We start from the raw sequence: 17,727 nt of genomic DNA on the forward strand, positions 1-17,727 counted from the left end.
CCATCCATAAGGAGTTCCTAGATTTTTATCATTTCAGAGGAAGCGCGTGTGCCCCCGTATGTGCTGCTTTTTCTCTTGGCTTCTTAAGGCTAGCATTCTACCACTTGAGCCATACCTCCACTTCCAGCTTTTTGCTGGTTAGTTGGAGATAATAGAGGTAATAGTCTTAGATTGTCTACTTGGGTTGGCCTCAATCTATGATTCTCAGATCTCAGCCCTCTGATTAGCTGTGATTACAAATGTGTGATACCTGTGCCCAATAAGAAATTTGATTTAGATACCTCTTCCTATAGGAGAAGGCAGATTTAGCAAGCTCCTCTCATGTTTTCTAGTCTAGTAGTTTAATATTAAAAGGGAGATCTGATAGAAGAGGCTCTAATCTAATTTTCCAGTTTGTGTTCTGGTTTAACTTTTTTTTTTTTGGCGTGGGGCTTGAACTCTGGGCTTGGGTGCTGTCCTTGAGCTCTTCAGTGCAAGGCTAGTGCTCTACCACTTGAACCACAGGGACACTTCCGGTTTTCTGGTGGTTAATTGGAGATATGAGTCTCATGGACTTTACTGCTTGATCTAAGCCTCCTGAGTGGCTTGGATTACAGGCTTGAGCCACCGCTGCTGGCTGGTTTTAACTTCTAGCTCTTTGATATTTGTCAAAAATAAAGTAACTTCTCTGCTTCCTTATCTATCTGTCCCATTTCTTTGCTCTTTAAATGACTGGGCTTTTTTAATCTTAAAAGGGATAGAGAGAGCTGATGGTCGACCTTCTATTGCTGTTTTCTGCTTAGAGTGGACTGTTACTGACCCTGTTTGGAAAAAAGGAAACTAAAAATTACTACCGTGTCAAATTTCAGAGGTGACTTGGGACATTAATTTGTCCAGAAATTCCATTGACAAACTACCATGATCAAAACCAGAAGATGGTCAGAATCAGAACATATTAAGTTATTCTTTTAGCTATAAGAAGTTAAAGAGATATTATTGGAAACCATCCTTTAAAAGTGAACAGCATTTCCTATGTGACTAGCTAATAGCTAATAGTTCTCCCCCCCCCCCCCCCCCAGGGGCTTGAACTCAGGGGCCTGGGCATTGTCCCTGAGTTCTTTTTGCTCAAACCTACCACTCTGTCACTTAGAGCTGCATTGTCCCTGAGTTCTTTTTGCTCAAACCTACCACTCTGTCACTTAGAGCTGCAACTCCCATTTCAGTTTTCTGGTGGTTAATTGGAGATGAGTTTCATAGACTTTCCTGCCCCGGCTGGCTTGGAACTGTGATCCTCAGATCTCAACCTCCTAAGTAGCTAGGATTACAGTTGTGAGTCACCAACACCTGGGGAATCTCACCTTTTGTTTCTATTGCAAAAACTTAAGAGGAAATAAGTTTTATTTATTTATTTATTGGTCAGTCCTGGGGCTTGGACTCACGGCCTGAGCACTGTCCCTGGCTTCTTTTTGCTCAAGGCTAGCACTCTGCCACTTTTACCACAGCGCCACTTCTGGCCTTTTCTATGCATGTGGTGCTGAGGAATCAAACCTAGGGCTTCATGTATATGAGGCAAGCACTCTTGCCATTAGGCCAAATTCCCAGCCAAATAAGTTTTATTTTTGAAATTAAATCCAAATGCAATTGCTTCTAACAGTTTTGAGAAATTTTTACTCCTGACTTATTTTTCATGTTTTGGTTTTCCTAGAACTTAAGTTCATTACAGACATCTCCCCATTTTCTCATTTTCTTCTACCTCTAGTCTCATCCATTAGATATCTTCACCTTCTCTATACTTAACCTGTGTGACTTTATAAGGAATAGAAATCACTTAAGAGAGCTTATTTTGTTGGGTGCTGCTGGCTCCTGCCTGTAGTCCTTAGGTACTCAGTAGGCTGAGATCTGATGATCTCAGTTTGGAGCTCAGCCAGGAAAGTCTGTGAGACTCATCTCCAATTAATCACAAAAAAAGCTGAAGGTGGTAAAGCATTATCTCTGAACACAAAAAGCTCATGAATGGTTCGCTAGCCCTCAGTTCCAAATGCCAGTACTGGCATCCAAAAAAGAGGGAAAGTATATCTCAAATCTCAACATTCTTCTAATCAATATTAAATTTAGAAATATAAATAAATAGGACGTTGCAGTGTCATCTACACTTGATGTAAACTGTTATATTATAAAAACTAGTAAAGAAAGAAAAACACCTGTTTTAGAAATGTCTAATTTATCTGTTAACTCCCTATCTATAGTGACCTGCATAGTATCTACTATATAGTAATTCAAAATAAAATAAAATAAGTAATAAGAAAATATAAGAAAATATAGAAGAATGGCAACACACCTTAGCTACTTGGGATGTAGAAATAGGAAGATTGTGGTTCAATACTAACCTAGAAGAGAAAGTTAATGAGACCCCAGTTCAACAAATAAGCCTGGCAGTGGTTCACTGTAATCCTCGCTATAAGATACAGGGAGATCACAGTTTGGGACTGACCCTAGGCAAAAGCACAAGGCCCTATCTAAAAAATAATTAAAGCAAATAAGACCTGGGCATGATTCATGTGGTCGGATACCAAGCTAGCAAGCATAAGTCCTAAGTTTAATTTCTAGTAATACCAGAAAGAAAAACGTATATACAGATAGAAGAATTGTATTTATTTAGCTATCAAAAAGAATCTAGGCAGATTGTTCTTAATTTTGATTTAGGAAATGTACCTATAATTTTCCTTTAGTGACTTCACCATGTCTCTGCCCTTCTCTTTATTGACATTATTATTATTATTTTTTTTTGGCCAGTCCTGGGCCTTGGACTCAGGGCCTAAGCACTGTCCCTGGCTTCTTCCCGCTCAAGGCTAGCACTCTGCCACTTGAGCCACAGCGCCGCTTCTGGCCGTTTTCTGTATATGTGGTGCTGGGGAATCGAACCTAGGGCCTCGGGTATACCGAGGCAGGCACTCTTGCCACTAGGCTATATCCCCAGCCCCGACATTATTTTTTATCTACTCCGGAACTAAAAAGCATATGGTCCTTTTCCCTGAAAATTTTTCTTTACTGCTTGTTATTTGGATATACTAATTTTTAATATATCATATGATGTATCTCTGACAGATTTGATTAAAAATTCTTAGACATCTCATAGTCCAGTATGGTAACATATACTTTTTAAAGTGGCTTTAAACTGTATAAATAGTTTTATTAGTATTGATTAGTTATATAGGAAGCTGTACTTAATATTTTAAATTACTAAAGTTTTTGTTTTGTTTGCTTATATGCAAAATAGAATTCTGTGGCAATTGAATGTTTAACGGAAAGCTAAATCTAAAGAAGTGATTTTTCTGTTGCAGCTTTTCAAACGCAGAAATGTCTCTTTGCCTAGAAGTGATGATTCTATGTTAGAAAGTCCTATCCAGGATCCAGATATCAGCTCCACTGTACCCATTCCAGAGGTATACTTTATAACAATATAGTTGGAATTGTACCTCTACTGAGGTGCAATTTCAGACCTAGTACATACCTCAAATATTATTCATGTAAAATATTTTGATATTAATTCTCTTTTGTGTGTTTTAGGAAGAAGTTATTACTGCAGATATGGTTCAGATGATTTTTTCTAATAATGCTGAACAACAGCTAACAGCAACACAGAAATTTAGAAAGCTGCTTTCTAAAGGCAAGAATTAATTTAATATGCTTATTTGATACAGGATTTTATAGTGGTTCTATTTTATTAGATAAACAGATGGTTTTCTGCCACTAGTCTTAATTCCTCTTAGTTCCTTAGGCCTTTGTTTTTTCTTTAAAATATACTTTTAAGTAACATAGTTTTAAATATATTATCAATGTAACATATTGTAGAACATTGCAAAATACAAAATAATTTGAATAAATATAAAAGTAAGTATTTTGATGCTAACAAAATGATAAAATCTTATAGAAGTATTTTCAGACTTATTTTTTTCCTTTGGGAGACAGGGTTGTTTTCTGTATAGCTCAGAATGGCATCAAACTCTAGGAAGCCCTACCTCAAATTCTTGATCGTTGTTGTAAGCCTCCTGTGTGACACTGTACCCAGCTAGCTGTTTGTTAGCCAACGAGATTTTTCTTTATTTTTGTTGTTTTGCCAGTTTAGGGTTTTGAATTCAGGACCTTGAACTTGCTTGGTTTTGCTTGCCTAACTGGCATTTTAAACTGGAGCCATGCCTTCAGCCGTGCTTTTTGCTGGTTGTTTTGGAGATGGAGCCTCTTGGACTTTTCTGCCAATGTTGTCTTATAACTTCAGTTCTCCTGATTTGACTATCCTAAGTAGGTAGGATTATAGGAATAAGCCATTAGTGCCCGAGTTTGGTTTAGTTTTTGTTAGTTTGTTTTCTTTTTTATTTTCAGCATTAGGGTTTGACTGGTAAATATTCCTGTTCATGTTACTTAAGTTAATAGTGAGTATGTAAGACTTCATTAAGTAAAAATGTAAACCTTTTTTTTGTATTTCATATATGTAATTTAGAGGATTAGCAATTTTTATTATGTGGGATTACACATATGAGCTGATAATAATTTTGAAAATGTCTTTGGGTCATCTTCCTGATCTTTGGGAAAGATAGACTTTATTAAAACAGGAGGAATGAAAGAAATCTTAATCAGGTCAGCATGGATTCTGAGGTTGTTGTCTTTGCTTTCTTGTTTGTAGCACATATTCATGAATACATTTCATTTTGTGTTCATTTTCATCATCCATGCTGAAGTAGTTCAGCAATGTTAAGAAGTCTTTATACAATCAAGAATAACTTCTTTTCCTCCTAATATGTAAAGATTTTTGTCAATTCATATTTTTACAATAATTTTTTACATTTTCATATTCTCTTTCAGGATTTCTTTTTGACATGTGCCTGATAACATAACTGATTAGCAGAGCTCCTGTCAGTTTAATGATGTTTAAGAGTTTTAGAGTTTGTCCCCATTATTTTTATACCACAACTTCACCATTCTTGAACTCATGATTTTGATTCATTATGGTAAGAACACGACTTGAAGAATTGTTTCTCTGAAATCTCTTCTTATGAAAGTTGCAGTACAGTTCTTTTTACGTTTTTATATGTGTAAATAATATCTTCCTGGTGCCTTTGAACTATTTATCTGAATTAGAATTCTTTGGTTAGAAGATTTCATTCTCAATTGTAATTACGCAAACCTCTGTGTTTCTGTTAAACTTTCATCTTTTAAGTGGGGCAGTCATTTTTCTCTGTTCTTCTTGATCTTGGAGTTTTGTTTGCCCAGATTGGGGACTCATAGATGTTTTCTTTCAGTCATTGATATATTTCTACCACACTGTCAGACCTGAAAAAATAGTATCTTGAGTATAATTTTACTTGATCTATCAGTATAGGAAAGCAGCTATAACTAGAACTGGAAGCAAAAACAGCAGGAGACTTTGTCTTTTTTTCTTTTAAACAAAATTTATTATGTCATTAAAACATATGTTAGATATCTCCAGTAATTTGACTTGAAGGCATGTAGATTTACTTTGTAAAATTACTTTCATAGTTGTTACTATGTTGTTAATAGTTCCATAATCCACATGGCCTATTTCTTCTTCTCCAGGTTGGGTAGTACTTAAAAGAAACACAATTCAGTAGGCTTGTCTTTTGGGGGGAGTATTTTCTTACTGTAATTATTCTTACTGTTGACACTAGGCAGATACTGCCTGTGGCTACTCTGCAGCCTACCCTCTGTTCAAGAGCTTTTTTTTTTTTCTGATTTAAACCGTGATAAGACCTTTAGTAAGATTTACTTTCCCATCATAGCCACTGTTATGGATATAAATCACATGTGACACTTTAATCTTAGCTGTACAGAAATTTCTCCATTTTTAAATTTTGTATGACTTTTAGTTTTTTAGCATTAGTGCTGCTAGTTGAAGCACTAACAGAACTATTTTGCTTATTATATTTTTATAATACATATTGCCATAATGACAAAAAGTCTATTGCATAATAGTTTTCATGTTTTTAAGATAATATGGAGTATTCTGTAGATTAATATTATACTAATTTCAGTTCAGATTTATGTTAGATCCCTTGATGATCCAACTCCACTTTGATTTCTTTTCTACCTGTATTGCTCATAATTCTTCATGAAGAGACCATATTTGAGTTCTGATTTATAACATTTAGAGACATCGCTAACTATATGTATTGATGTAGCTGATCAATATCTACTTCTTCAGACCCTCTAACTACAACCTTTTTCTTTTTTTCTTTTTTTCTTTTTTTGCCAGTCCTGGGCCTTGGACTCAGGGCCTGAGCACTGTCCCTGGCTTCTTCTCGCTCAAGGCTAGCACTCTGCCGCTTGAGCCACAGCACCGCTTCTGGCGGTTTTCTGTATATGTGGTGCTGGGGAATCGAACCTAGGGCCTCGTGTATCCGAGGCAGGCACTCTTGCCACTAGGCCATATCCCCAGCCCCCCTTTTTCTTTTCTTAATCCCAACTCTTATTCCTTGAGAAGACAAGGAAAAAAAATTCTGTTCTTAAACTTTAAAAAAGGTAGTAAATTTAGAATTTTGGCGGAAGAGAAAGTAGATGAAAATAAATGTAGTAACTATACTCTAAATTTTTGTTTATTTTTTAAAGGGAAGTGTCGGACCTGCGTAATTGTAACCGTAGTCAGGACACGGGGGATGCAGAGGCGAGTGGTCCAATGCACATTTTATTTCAGGAGGGCCAGGTTTTATATACTGTATGAGGAATAGGGTCGAATAAAGTTTAAACAGAAAGATATACATTGCAAGACAAGACTTATCTAAACATGGTTACATCTGCCAATATATCATAGGATAGACTTATCTAAACATGGTTACATTTACTTCTAACTGCTTGTTTACACTAAGTTAACTATCTTACCATAAAACTCCCCCCACACAGGTTTCTTTTAGCCTTCAAACCCAAATTCCTTAATGGAGGTGTGCCCCCATTGGCCTATTAGTTTGCTAATGAGCTTTGGAAAGTTAGTGCTGAGGCCCAGTCCTCCACAGATCAGAGAATCATTCTCCCACTGGGAAGTATAAAAGGATTAATACTGTGTTGCTCTGTTTTATTACTATAACAACATATTAAGCTAGGAGCTAGAATTAACATTTTGAAAAATCTGAACTGGGTATAACTATACAAATTAGAAGTAGAAATGAGAATTCTGTGCGTGACTACCTAGGCAAATGACACAGTACTAGACAAATTTGGGTGTTGGGTACTGAAAACGCTTCAAGAGAAAGCAGAGTTATATGCTTTAGATTATGCTACATTTTAATGGTATGAAAACCCAAAGTGAATATAATACTTACAAACTTGCTTTAAAATCTAGAAGAGAAAGAAATCATTTAGATACTTTGTCATTTGTCACATCTGATAGTGGAAAGTGATGATTTAATTAGCAAAAAAGTAAGTTTTTTTTTTTGCCAATCCTGGGGCTTGGACTCAGGGCCTGAGTCCTGGTTTCTTTTTGTTCAAGGCTGGCTAGCATTCTACCTCTTGAGCCACAGCACCACTTCTGGCTTTTTTTTATGTTGTGCTGATGAATCGAACCCAGAGCTTTGTGCATGCTAGGCATCCACTCTACTGCTAAGACACATTACTTTTTTTTTTTTTTTTTTTTGCCAGTCCTGGGGCTTGGACCCAGGGCCTGAGCACTGTCCCTGGCTTCTTTTTGCTCAAGGCCAGCACTCTGCCACTTGAGCCATAGTGCCACTTCTGGCCATTTTCTAATTAATATGCGGTGCTGGGGAATCGAACCCATGTATGTGAGGCAAGCACTTTTGCCACTAGGCCATATTCCCAGCCGTAAGCCACATTTCTAGCCCCAACAAAAATGTAAATTTTATACAAAGAGAATAATGAACAAAGATTTCTCTGCCCCTGGTCAATATTTAAAATAATTCTGAATTTTACATAAGTTCCTCAGAGTTTATACTCAAAATCTAAATTTCACAAAAACTTATCAAGAATTTTAGGTATTCTAGTAGCATTTTTGAACATTATAAATATATCCATGAACAAGAGAACCTCATCTGGCTAAGAGATTTTAAGCAAGTTCTGAGATCTTTGAAAATTGAGGATGGTATTGTAGAAAGTTAATGAATACTTTCTCATCTGTTGTTTCCAGTATTAGATCAAAATTTCTCATATTGTAAAGGTGGACTAATAAAATAGCCTCCAACTTATAGAATCTAAATACATAAGAAATACTGTTGAAATTCCCTATTGTTGATTTTTGAAGACACTTGTTTTGAGTTACATTCAGCTAATAACTTTAAACTTAGATGAGTGAAATTTTTGTGTGCCTGTTAAGACAACAATTTTCATGTCTTGTCTGATATTTTTCTCTCAATTTTTAGAACCTAATCCCCCAATAGATCAAGTTATACAAAAACCAGGAGTTGTACAGAGATTTGTAAAATTTCTTGAAAGAACTGAAAATTGCACTTTACAAGTGAGTCTTGAGTTTTTATTCTTAATCTCTTTGTAGAAGTAATATATTAAAAGTTTCTAGTCAGAACAGTTTCCTCATTGCTGACTATATTATAAGCAGTCAGTATATTTGGTAATAAAAGAAAGGGTCGTGTCAACTGCACTGCCCTGGACATGGATACGGTACTAGTTTCTTCTGGGAATCGGTTTATTAAACAATCCTGGAAAGCATACATAAACTCATTACTAATGTTAATAAAATGTTTGTAGTTAGCCTTTAATAACTTTGGTTTTAGAAACTTTAAACTAAAATGTAAATGTTTATATTTAGTTCTTAGATGGTCGTAGTTGTAACTTTTATCCTTGAAGTCATTTTTCATTGATCAGTTCTATTTTTTGGAAAAAAAAATGCTAAGTACTCTCTACTAAAAAATATGGCCAAAGTTATATTGAAGTTAAAGATAATTACTTCTTAACCATGATACTGTTACTGCTTAAGATGTCTTCAAAATAATATGCTGGCTGGGTGTGATGTTGCATGCCTATTATCCTAGCTACTCAGGAGGCAAACTCAGGCAAAAAGTTAGAAATTCCCCATCTCAACATACAGGCCAGACAAGGTGGGCCATGTCTGTAATCCCAGCTGTGCTGAAAGAATAGGATCATGGTTCAACACCAACCATGGATGAAAACACAGACCCTGACTGAAAATTAACTGAAGCAAAAGGATTAGTGGAAGGTTCAGGTGGTAAAATACTTACCTACCACTTGCAAGGCCCTGTGAATCATTAAAAAAAACCAAGTTTTCCATTTTTAAATGACTCCATTGTACTTTTGTCTCTCATACTTTCATACAGCTTTTGAATAAAGATGAAGACAATTTAAAAAAAAAAACACATTTTCTTCACTGAAGTTTGCAGATATTTTAATGACAAAGCCCTCTCAGGTTTTTATTGTTTTGTGTGTTCTTGTGTGTGTTTTTTTTTTTTTTTTTTTGGTGGGGGGGAAGTATTGGGTTTGAACTCAAGGGCAGGAACTTGCTAGGCAAGTAAGTGCTCTACCACTTGAGCCAGGACTCCAGCCTTTGAACTTTTAATTTTCATGTTTTTATACGCAGTTAGTGCTAACTAGGAAAGCAAGTACCTTTTATGATTCTTTTGCTCTATTAAATAAATTATTGATTTTTAAAGTGCTTACTTTGAACAGCATACTCCCTAATAATAAACATTACAAGCTTAGGAATTACCAAATGTATTTATTATTGGTATTACAAGTTTCTCTTTTATTATATTCCTTCTTGGTTCTTGATTAAATTATGCCTTTTCTTAGCTAAAGGTTTCTGACTTCACAGACAATCTCACTTTCCTTTTCCCTGTTAGTTTGAAGCAGCATGGGCACTAACTAATATAGCATCTGGAACTTTTCTACATACCAAAGTAGTAATTGAAACTGGGGCAGTTCCCATCTTTATTAAACTTCTTAATTCAGAACATGAAGATGTTCAGGAGCAAGTAAGTTCTAATTTATTTTTTCTTGAAAAATACCATTTGTGATTATGACTTATGATTTGTTTATACCTAATGTGCCTGGGCATTGCATTTGTTAAAATATAGCTGTTTCTTTCAAATTAGAAGAGTAAAACAATGAATTGCCTGGGGCATAAATCTTGGGTTCTATGTGTATTCTCAGCTAGCAAAGGAGATACTGTTCTTATTGACAAAAGAATATAATGAGACCCAGAAAAGTTAACAGCTCAAGCTAGTATTTAAAAATTGGCCTCTGGAAACCCTTCTCCACTGTTGGTGGGGGTGCAAGCTAGTACAACCGCTTTGGAGAACAGTATGGAGCTTCCTCAAAAAGCTCAGCATAGACATACTCTATGACCCAGCCATACCACTCCTAGGCGTCTATCTCGAACAACAGGTCTCAGGATACCATAAAGACATCTGCACATCCATGTTTATCGCTGCACAATTCACAATAGCCAAAATATGGAAACAACCCAGATGCCCCACTACAGATGAATGGATCCAAAAAATGTGGTACCTGTACACAATGGAATACTACATAGCAATTAGAAATGATAAAATACTGGTATTCACAGGGGAATGGTAAGAGCTTGAACAAATAATGTTGAATCTAGACAAGCCTAGAGCACAGAGAACAAAGGTGCATTGTCTCCTTGCTCCTTGATATATAACTGTTGGGGCGGGGGGACAGTATAGTCCAAGACCAGGTTTGCAAAATAAGAAACTTCTTTTCAAATGGTATTTCCACATGTTTGGGTCAGTGACTTTACATTATGTATCTAAAGCCAAACAACTACTAAACATAAAAAGGTCTAGGATAGACCTATCAGAGGATCACAATAGCTCAACAGCTATGTGCACATGATTATATAAGATGAGGATAAGCAAAAAGAATTCCCAAGAGAAGGACACAGGAGGATTCTGTTGTTGTTATGTTTAATGTTCTAGGTGAAATTCCTTTGGCATACCCCACGTGGGTATATGATTTGGGTACATTGGATATTGTATATATGCTTACTTGAACTAGGGGAGGGAAAGAAAAATGAGGAAGGGTGTAACAAATATGACAAGAAATGTACTCACTACCTTATTATGTAACTGTACCCCCTCTGCACATCACCTTGTCAATAAAATTTAATAAAATTTTTTTTTGAAACAAGAGAGCTGTGCTCTTCTCCAAGAAATGCTACTTGTTAGCCATAGGTGTTTTAAAACAATATATATATGGTTTTGTATAAACACAGAAATATTTATAACATTAAAATTTATTTTATAATATAAAAAAATTGGCTTCTGGAATGATCGTTCATGTTCATGGAGAGGTAGAGTTAATATTGTAAAAATGGCCACACTGCCATTGCAGAAATGGTGTACATATTGAATGGAATCAAACTTAATGCCATCCCCATCAAAATCCCAATGAAGGGGCTGGGAATATGGCCTAGTGGTAAAGTGCTTGCCTCGTATACATGAAGCCCTGAGTTCAATTCCTCAGCACCACATATAGAAAAACTTGGAAGTGGCGCTGTGGCTCAAGTGGTAGAGTGCTAGCCTTGAACAAAAAAAGCTCAGGAACAGTGCTCAGGCCCTGAGTTCAAGCCCCAGGACTGGCAAAAAACAAAACAAAACAAAATCCCAGTGAAGTTCTTTACCAAGATAGAGAAAGTAATCCAAAAATTCATATGGGACAACAAAAGACCTCAAATAGCCAAAGCAATTCTAGGTAAAAGTAATGCTGGTGGGGCTGGGAATATGGCCTAGTGGTAAAGTGCTCGCCTCATATACATGAAGCCCTGGGTTCAATTCCCTGGCACCACATATATAGAAGACAGCCAGAAGTGGCGCTGTGGCTCAAGAGGTAGAGTGCTGGGCTGGGGATATAGCCTAGTGGCAAGAGTGCCTGCCTCGGATACACGAGGCCCTAGGTTCGATTCCCCAGCACCACATATACAGAAAACGGCCAGAAGCGGCGCTGTGGCTCAAGTGGCAGAGTGCTAGCCTTGAGCGGGAAGAAGCCAGGGACAGTGCTCAGGCCCTGAGTCCAAGGCCCAGGACTGGCGAAAAAAAAAAAAAAAAAAGAGTGCTAGCCTTGAGCAAAAAGAAGCCACGGACAGTGCTCAGTCCCTGAGTCCATGCCCCAGGACTGGCAACAAAAACAAAACAAATTAAAAAAAAAAAGTAATGCTGGTGGCATCACAATCCCAGACTTCAAGCTCTACTACAGAGCTATAACAACAGCTTAGTATTGACACAAAAAACAGACCCAAGATCAGTAGAAGAAATTATAAGACCTGGAATCTATGCTTATCTGATAAGTGATCCAAGGATACACAGTGGAAAAAAGATAGCTTCTTCAATAACTGGTGTTGGGAAAACTGGGCATCCATATGAAGACTAAAAGTGAATCCCTTTTTGTCACCATGCACTAATACCAACTCTGAGTGGGTCAAAGATCTCAGCATCAGGGGCTGGGGATATGGCCTAGTGGCGAGAGAGCTTGCCTCGTATACATGAGGCCCTGGGTTCGATTCCCCAGCACCACATATACAGAAAATGGCCAGAAGTGGCGCTGTGGCTCAAGTGGTAGAGTGCTAGCCTTGAGCAAAAAGAAGCCAGGGACAGTGCTCAGGCCCTGAGTCCAAGGCCCAGGACTGGCCAAAAAAAAAAAAAAAGATCTCAGCATCAGACCTGAAACTTTGAAGTTTCTGCAAGAGAGAATAGAAGAGACACTAGAACTTACAGGCATAGGCAAAAACATTTTTAAAAGAGTCCCAGGTGCACAGCAGATAGGAGAGAGATTTGACAAATAGGATTACATCAACTAAAAAGTTTCTGCACAGCCAAGGACAAAGTACATAGTTACTAAACTAGAAAGTGAGCTAACAAACTGGGAGATCTTTACCAGCAATACATCAAAGACCTAATATCCAAAATATACAAGGAGCCGAAGAAATTAACCCCTCCCAAAGCTAACCACAAAATGCAAAGTTGCTAAGTAGAGACATCTCAGAAGAGCTAAGAATGGCAAAGAAACACATGAGGAAATGGACGTCATTCCTGGCCATAAAGAAAATGCATATCAAAGCAAGTCTTAGGTTCTATCTCACCCTAGTTAGATTGCTCAACATCGTGAATTTAAACAACAGGTGTTGGCAGGGATGTTGGGAAAAAGGAACTCTATTGCACTGTTGGTGGGAATGTAAACTACTACAGCCATCTGGACAGCAGCTTGGAGGTTCCTCAAAAAGCTAAACATAGATCTTCCTTATAACCCAGCCATACTACTCCTGAGCTTCTACCTAGAACATCACAAGCCAGGATACCATAAAGATAACTTGTACGTCCATGTTCATTGCTGTACTATTCACAATAACCAAACTATGGAAACAGCTCAGATGCTCTACAATAAATAGATGAGTGGATCAAAAAATATACTTACATACAATGGAATTTTACATAACCATTAGAAAGAATAATGTTATTGGCAGAGAAATGGGTGGACCTAGAACAAATCATGTTAAGTAAGGGTAAGTAAATCAAGCTCAGAGAGACAAATCAGTGCATGTTTTTTCTCATGTGAAAGCTAGTTCTAAAATACACTTGGACATGATAAATTATACCATACTCTTGGGAGAACATGAAGGTGCAATGCCTATGTGGCTCTGATCATATAATATTTATCAAAATAATTCCAGGAAATGGAATCAAGATGTTTCTTCTTTGATGCTGTTTTCATTTTCTTTCTGTCTTGTTTGTTCGTTTATATGTCTTTGGGAGTGTAAGGGCAAGCAGAGAAATGGAGGGACAAAGGGTAAAACAAATGTGGCAGTGGAACTCACTAGATAATCTGTTGACAATGAATTATACAACTTGTGGGTGGGGATGGGAGGGAAACGGGGACAGTGGGAAGGAAGGAGTGACATTGTCCAAAAATAGATGTACTTTTTACCTGACTTATGTAACTGTAAACTTTTATAAAAAGGCCTCTTAAAAAATAAGAGTAAATAATAACCTCACTAATATCTTCAGTGTTTGTTTGCTCTTTTAAAGGATTTTAAACAAAAAAACCTAAGTAGTTTTAAGTAGTTTACTCATGTGTAAAAGTTAAAATTTTCCAAGTTGAAAATAATACCCCTTGTACTTACATGAAAAGTTTGAAATGAGAATATCAAAGTTGGTATTTGCATAATTTGTTATTGAATTGGAATATAGTAATAACTAATTTTATCCTTTACTTCTGTTTATTTAAAAAATTATACCCTGACCAGTTTTAAATTTATTCTTTGTGTCTCCTTTTTTTTTTTTTTTTTTTTTTTTTTGGCCAGTCGTGGGCCTTGGACTCAGGGCCTGAGCACTGTCCCTGGCTTCTTCCTGCTCAAGGCTAGCACTCTGCCGCTTGAGCCACAGCGCCGCTTCTGGCTGTTTTCTGTGTATGTGGTGCTGGGGAATCGAACCTAGGGCCTCGTGTATCCGAGGCAGGCACTCTTGCTACTAGGCTATATCCCCAGCCCTAAAAAAATATTTTTTAAGTTTGTGGTTTGAACTCTGGGCCTTGCCTACTTAACTACGCAAGTGTTGTATCACTTGAGCCAAGTCTTCCGCTTTTTTCTCCTCTTATTTACAGGCCTTTCCAGTTAGATTTCTTGGTGAAGGAAAAAACTTCAGTATAAATAAATTGGAAAATTTGCTAAATAAATACTTTGTCTTTCCATGTAGATTGTTCTCTTTGTTGACTGGAATAGACATTTTGCTAGGATGTAAGGGAAATGCTTTTAATGGTCTTCCAATTTGATTTAAAATACTATAAAATTGCCTTTTATTTTTTCTTTCTTATTTTCTATTTTAATATTGCTTTATCACATTACTGAAAATTATTTCACTCATTTTGTGCTAAAATCTTCCTCAAGAGAAAGCATCTTATTTAAGATACTAAGAGAATATTCTTTCTTTTCAAAGGCTGTGTGGGCACTTGGTAATATTGCTGGTGACAATGCAGAATGCAGAGATTTTGTTTTAAATTGTGAAATACTTCCTCCTCTTTTAGAGTAAGTATTTAAAAAAAATTTTAAAGTTCTAGAAAGTAAATTTTAGAAAATAAAATTTATACTCCATATTTTCTACATGTTCAGTTCACTAGTGTTTTGTAATTTTGCTTAGATAAATCAGGACAGATTTTCAAATGTCTTTAGTATTTTCTTAAGCCATATTTAGTAAGTCATGAATATAAAATAAGAAATCTTAAGATAAACTACTCTATTAATGCAGCATTATTCTCAGCTGTGTGTTCTTCATATGATTAACCAGGCATTGTACAAAATCATCAAAGAAGATAGGTTAGTACACTGGAAGAATCTTCAGTTAGGCTAAATGCTAGTGGCAAGGAAAACATAAAAGCTTTTACCACTTATCATTTCTGTGTCATTCTCCCTCATCTCCAGCTGAAGATTGAATAGAGTTAATTTCTAGGCACTAATATGTAAAATACTTCATTCCTGTAAAAAAAAAGCGCTTACTGGGCAGAAGTAATTTATAATTGACATTAATTGAGGACCTACACTCAGTCCTGAATTACTTATAATTTCATAAGTTTGGACATTATCCAATATGAGAGAGTAGCTGAGTCACAAAAGAAAATACTGTTTTAGAGCTCAATGTGGGAGTCATTCTGAAGTCTTCACTATTAAAAACAAAATTTCAGTATGACATTCTTTGCTACATATTATCACCGTAGACTAACTGAGGGTTTTGTTTCTCTTTTTACTTTTGGTGTCTTTCCCTGGGTTTTATTTTTTATATCCCAAATTGGTAGTACAATTGGTACACAATAGTATTGGTATACAATAGTAAGTAGGTAATAAAAAAAAAAGTTAAGTCAGGTTAGCTAGCAATTGCTGTCACTTTAAGAAAAAATGCTTAAAAATTATGATGAATTATCTATTTCATGTTGAAATTTACACTTTGCTAATGTTACAGCAAATATACATCAATCTAGATACATTGTATTCATATTACAACTTGTGGAATGAAAGCCCATTTAAATAACTACTTTAAAAAATTCTGTTAATGTTATTTAATCAGTTTTGTTTAAATGAAGTTTTATTTTGTTGCTAATTTGTTTGATTCTCAGTAATATAAATCTTTTATTACTGCACGACATATGCTGATGCTGACACATATTGTTTAAATGCACCTTAACTTTAAAGAAAAGATTTATACCCTAAAATAATAACCCCAGTAATACAAAAAAAAAAGAAAAGGAAAAACAGATTTGACCAGTTTATGCCCTTAAGTCAAATGTGAATTGCTTCATGCCTTTTCAAGTAAACTTCATCAGGAAACAGTCACATCCATTCACTTACTTAATGTATATTTGCTTTCATATTCCATCAGCTGAATTGAATAGCTTCAGGAAAAGTCTTAACCTTAAAAAACAGTTGTCAATCCCTTTTATACAAAATTAGTGTGATATTTTTTTCTATTTGTTAGGAATCCTTAAGACTCTTATAGGAATATCTTCATAATATTTTATGTATAAAATGCAGAAAACAAAGTGTACTATTCTAAAGTATACAGTTTAGTAGAATTAAGTATATTTCTAATATGGTTCAACAATCATCACTGTTTACTTAACGTTTTCAGTTATCATATCCACTAGGCAGTCACATCCCATTTTAGCATCGTCTTAGCCTTATATGTCTTTATGAATTTGCCTGTACTGAATATTTCAGAAATGAATGATCTAATATGACCTTTGCTTCAGGCACATTTGTCTTAGTATATTGTTTTTAGAGTTCATCCATATTGTGCTGTATATAGAGTTATAGAGTTTTTATATAGAGAGAGTTATATAGTTTTTGTTGTTTTTTTTCTTTTTTGGGGGGGGCCAGTCATGGGTCTTGGACTTGGCCTGAGCGCTGTCTGTGGCTTCTTTTTGCTCAAGGCTAGCACTACCACTTGAGCCACAGCAACACTTCTGGCTTTTTCTATATATATATATGTGGTGCTGAGGATTTGAACCCAGCGCTTCATGTATATGAGGCAGGCACTCTACCACTAGGCCATAGTCCCAGCCCATATAGATTTTTTATATAGAGAGTCTTTATAGCTGAACAGTACTCAGCAACAAAGGTCATTACTATTTTGAATATCTATATTGTTTTGCATTGTATTGACACCTTAACGATTTGTCTTTCAGTCAGTGAACATGGGATGTATCTTCATGCTGGATTAAAATTTCATCATTATATAGTATCTTCTGTCTCAAAATAATTATTTGCATAATATCTGTTTTATCTATTAGTGTAACTACTTTGTTTTGCTGTTATGCAAAGTAACAATTTCTATTTTTCTTTTCCTTGGCAGATTATTAGGAAATTCAAACAGACTTACAACAACCAGAAATGCTGTGTGGGCCCTCTCAAATTTATGTAGAGGCAAAAACCCTCCTCCTAACTTTAGTAAGGTATGCAAAAAATATACTAGTTAAGTAGTTTGTCTCCACCAGGAAGTTGCTTTATGAAAGATTTTTTCTTGAGGTTGGAAATACTCTTTCTTAGTATTTTTTTCATTGTCCTGACAGTATTTGCACATTCAAAAAATTCAAAGGATTTACAGATTTCTACTCTTTCTCTAATTCTGCTGCCTAGAGGCAACCACTACAACCAAGTTTTATGGGTGTTGTAGTTGACTTTAAATATATTCTGGTTTAGTTCTTTGAAAATTGAAGCCACTTCTCAAAAAAAGAAAAAAGGATTAAGTCTACTGTTGT

At 35.8% G+C, this 17,727-nt stretch overlaps 1 protein-coding gene across 5 annotated transcripts in view; it reads left to right on the plus strand.

Moving 5' to 3' along the window:
- Kpna5 (karyopherin subunit alpha 5) overlaps positions 1-17,727 on the plus strand; it is a 38,134-nt gene that overhangs the window by 2,493 nt on the left and 17,914 nt on the right. For 3 of the 5 annotated variants that reach the window (XM_048353964.1, XM_048353963.1, XM_048353962.1), the window contains exons 3-8: positions 3,321-3,422; positions 3,547-3,646; positions 8,358-8,452; positions 9,810-9,941; positions 14,916-15,004; positions 17,322-17,421. In XM_048353964.1, the coding sequence (XP_048209921.1) occupies positions 3,321-3,422; positions 3,547-3,646; positions 8,358-8,452; positions 9,810-9,941; positions 14,916-15,004; positions 17,322-17,421 (618 nt within the window). Of the gene's footprint in view, positions 1-3,320; positions 3,423-3,546; positions 3,647-4,848; positions 4,986-8,357; positions 8,453-9,809; positions 9,942-14,915; positions 15,005-17,321; positions 17,422-17,727 lie in introns of those variants that run through there. The other 2 variants (XM_048353965.1, XM_048353966.1) reach the window with 2 other exon arrangements.

This window comes from Perognathus longimembris, chromosome 9 (assembly GCF_023159225.1).
Source record: "Perognathus longimembris pacificus isolate PPM17 chromosome 9, ASM2315922v1, whole genome shotgun sequence".
NCBI classification, from domain to species: Eukaryota; Metazoa; Chordata; class Mammalia; order Rodentia; family Heteromyidae; genus Perognathus; species Perognathus longimembris.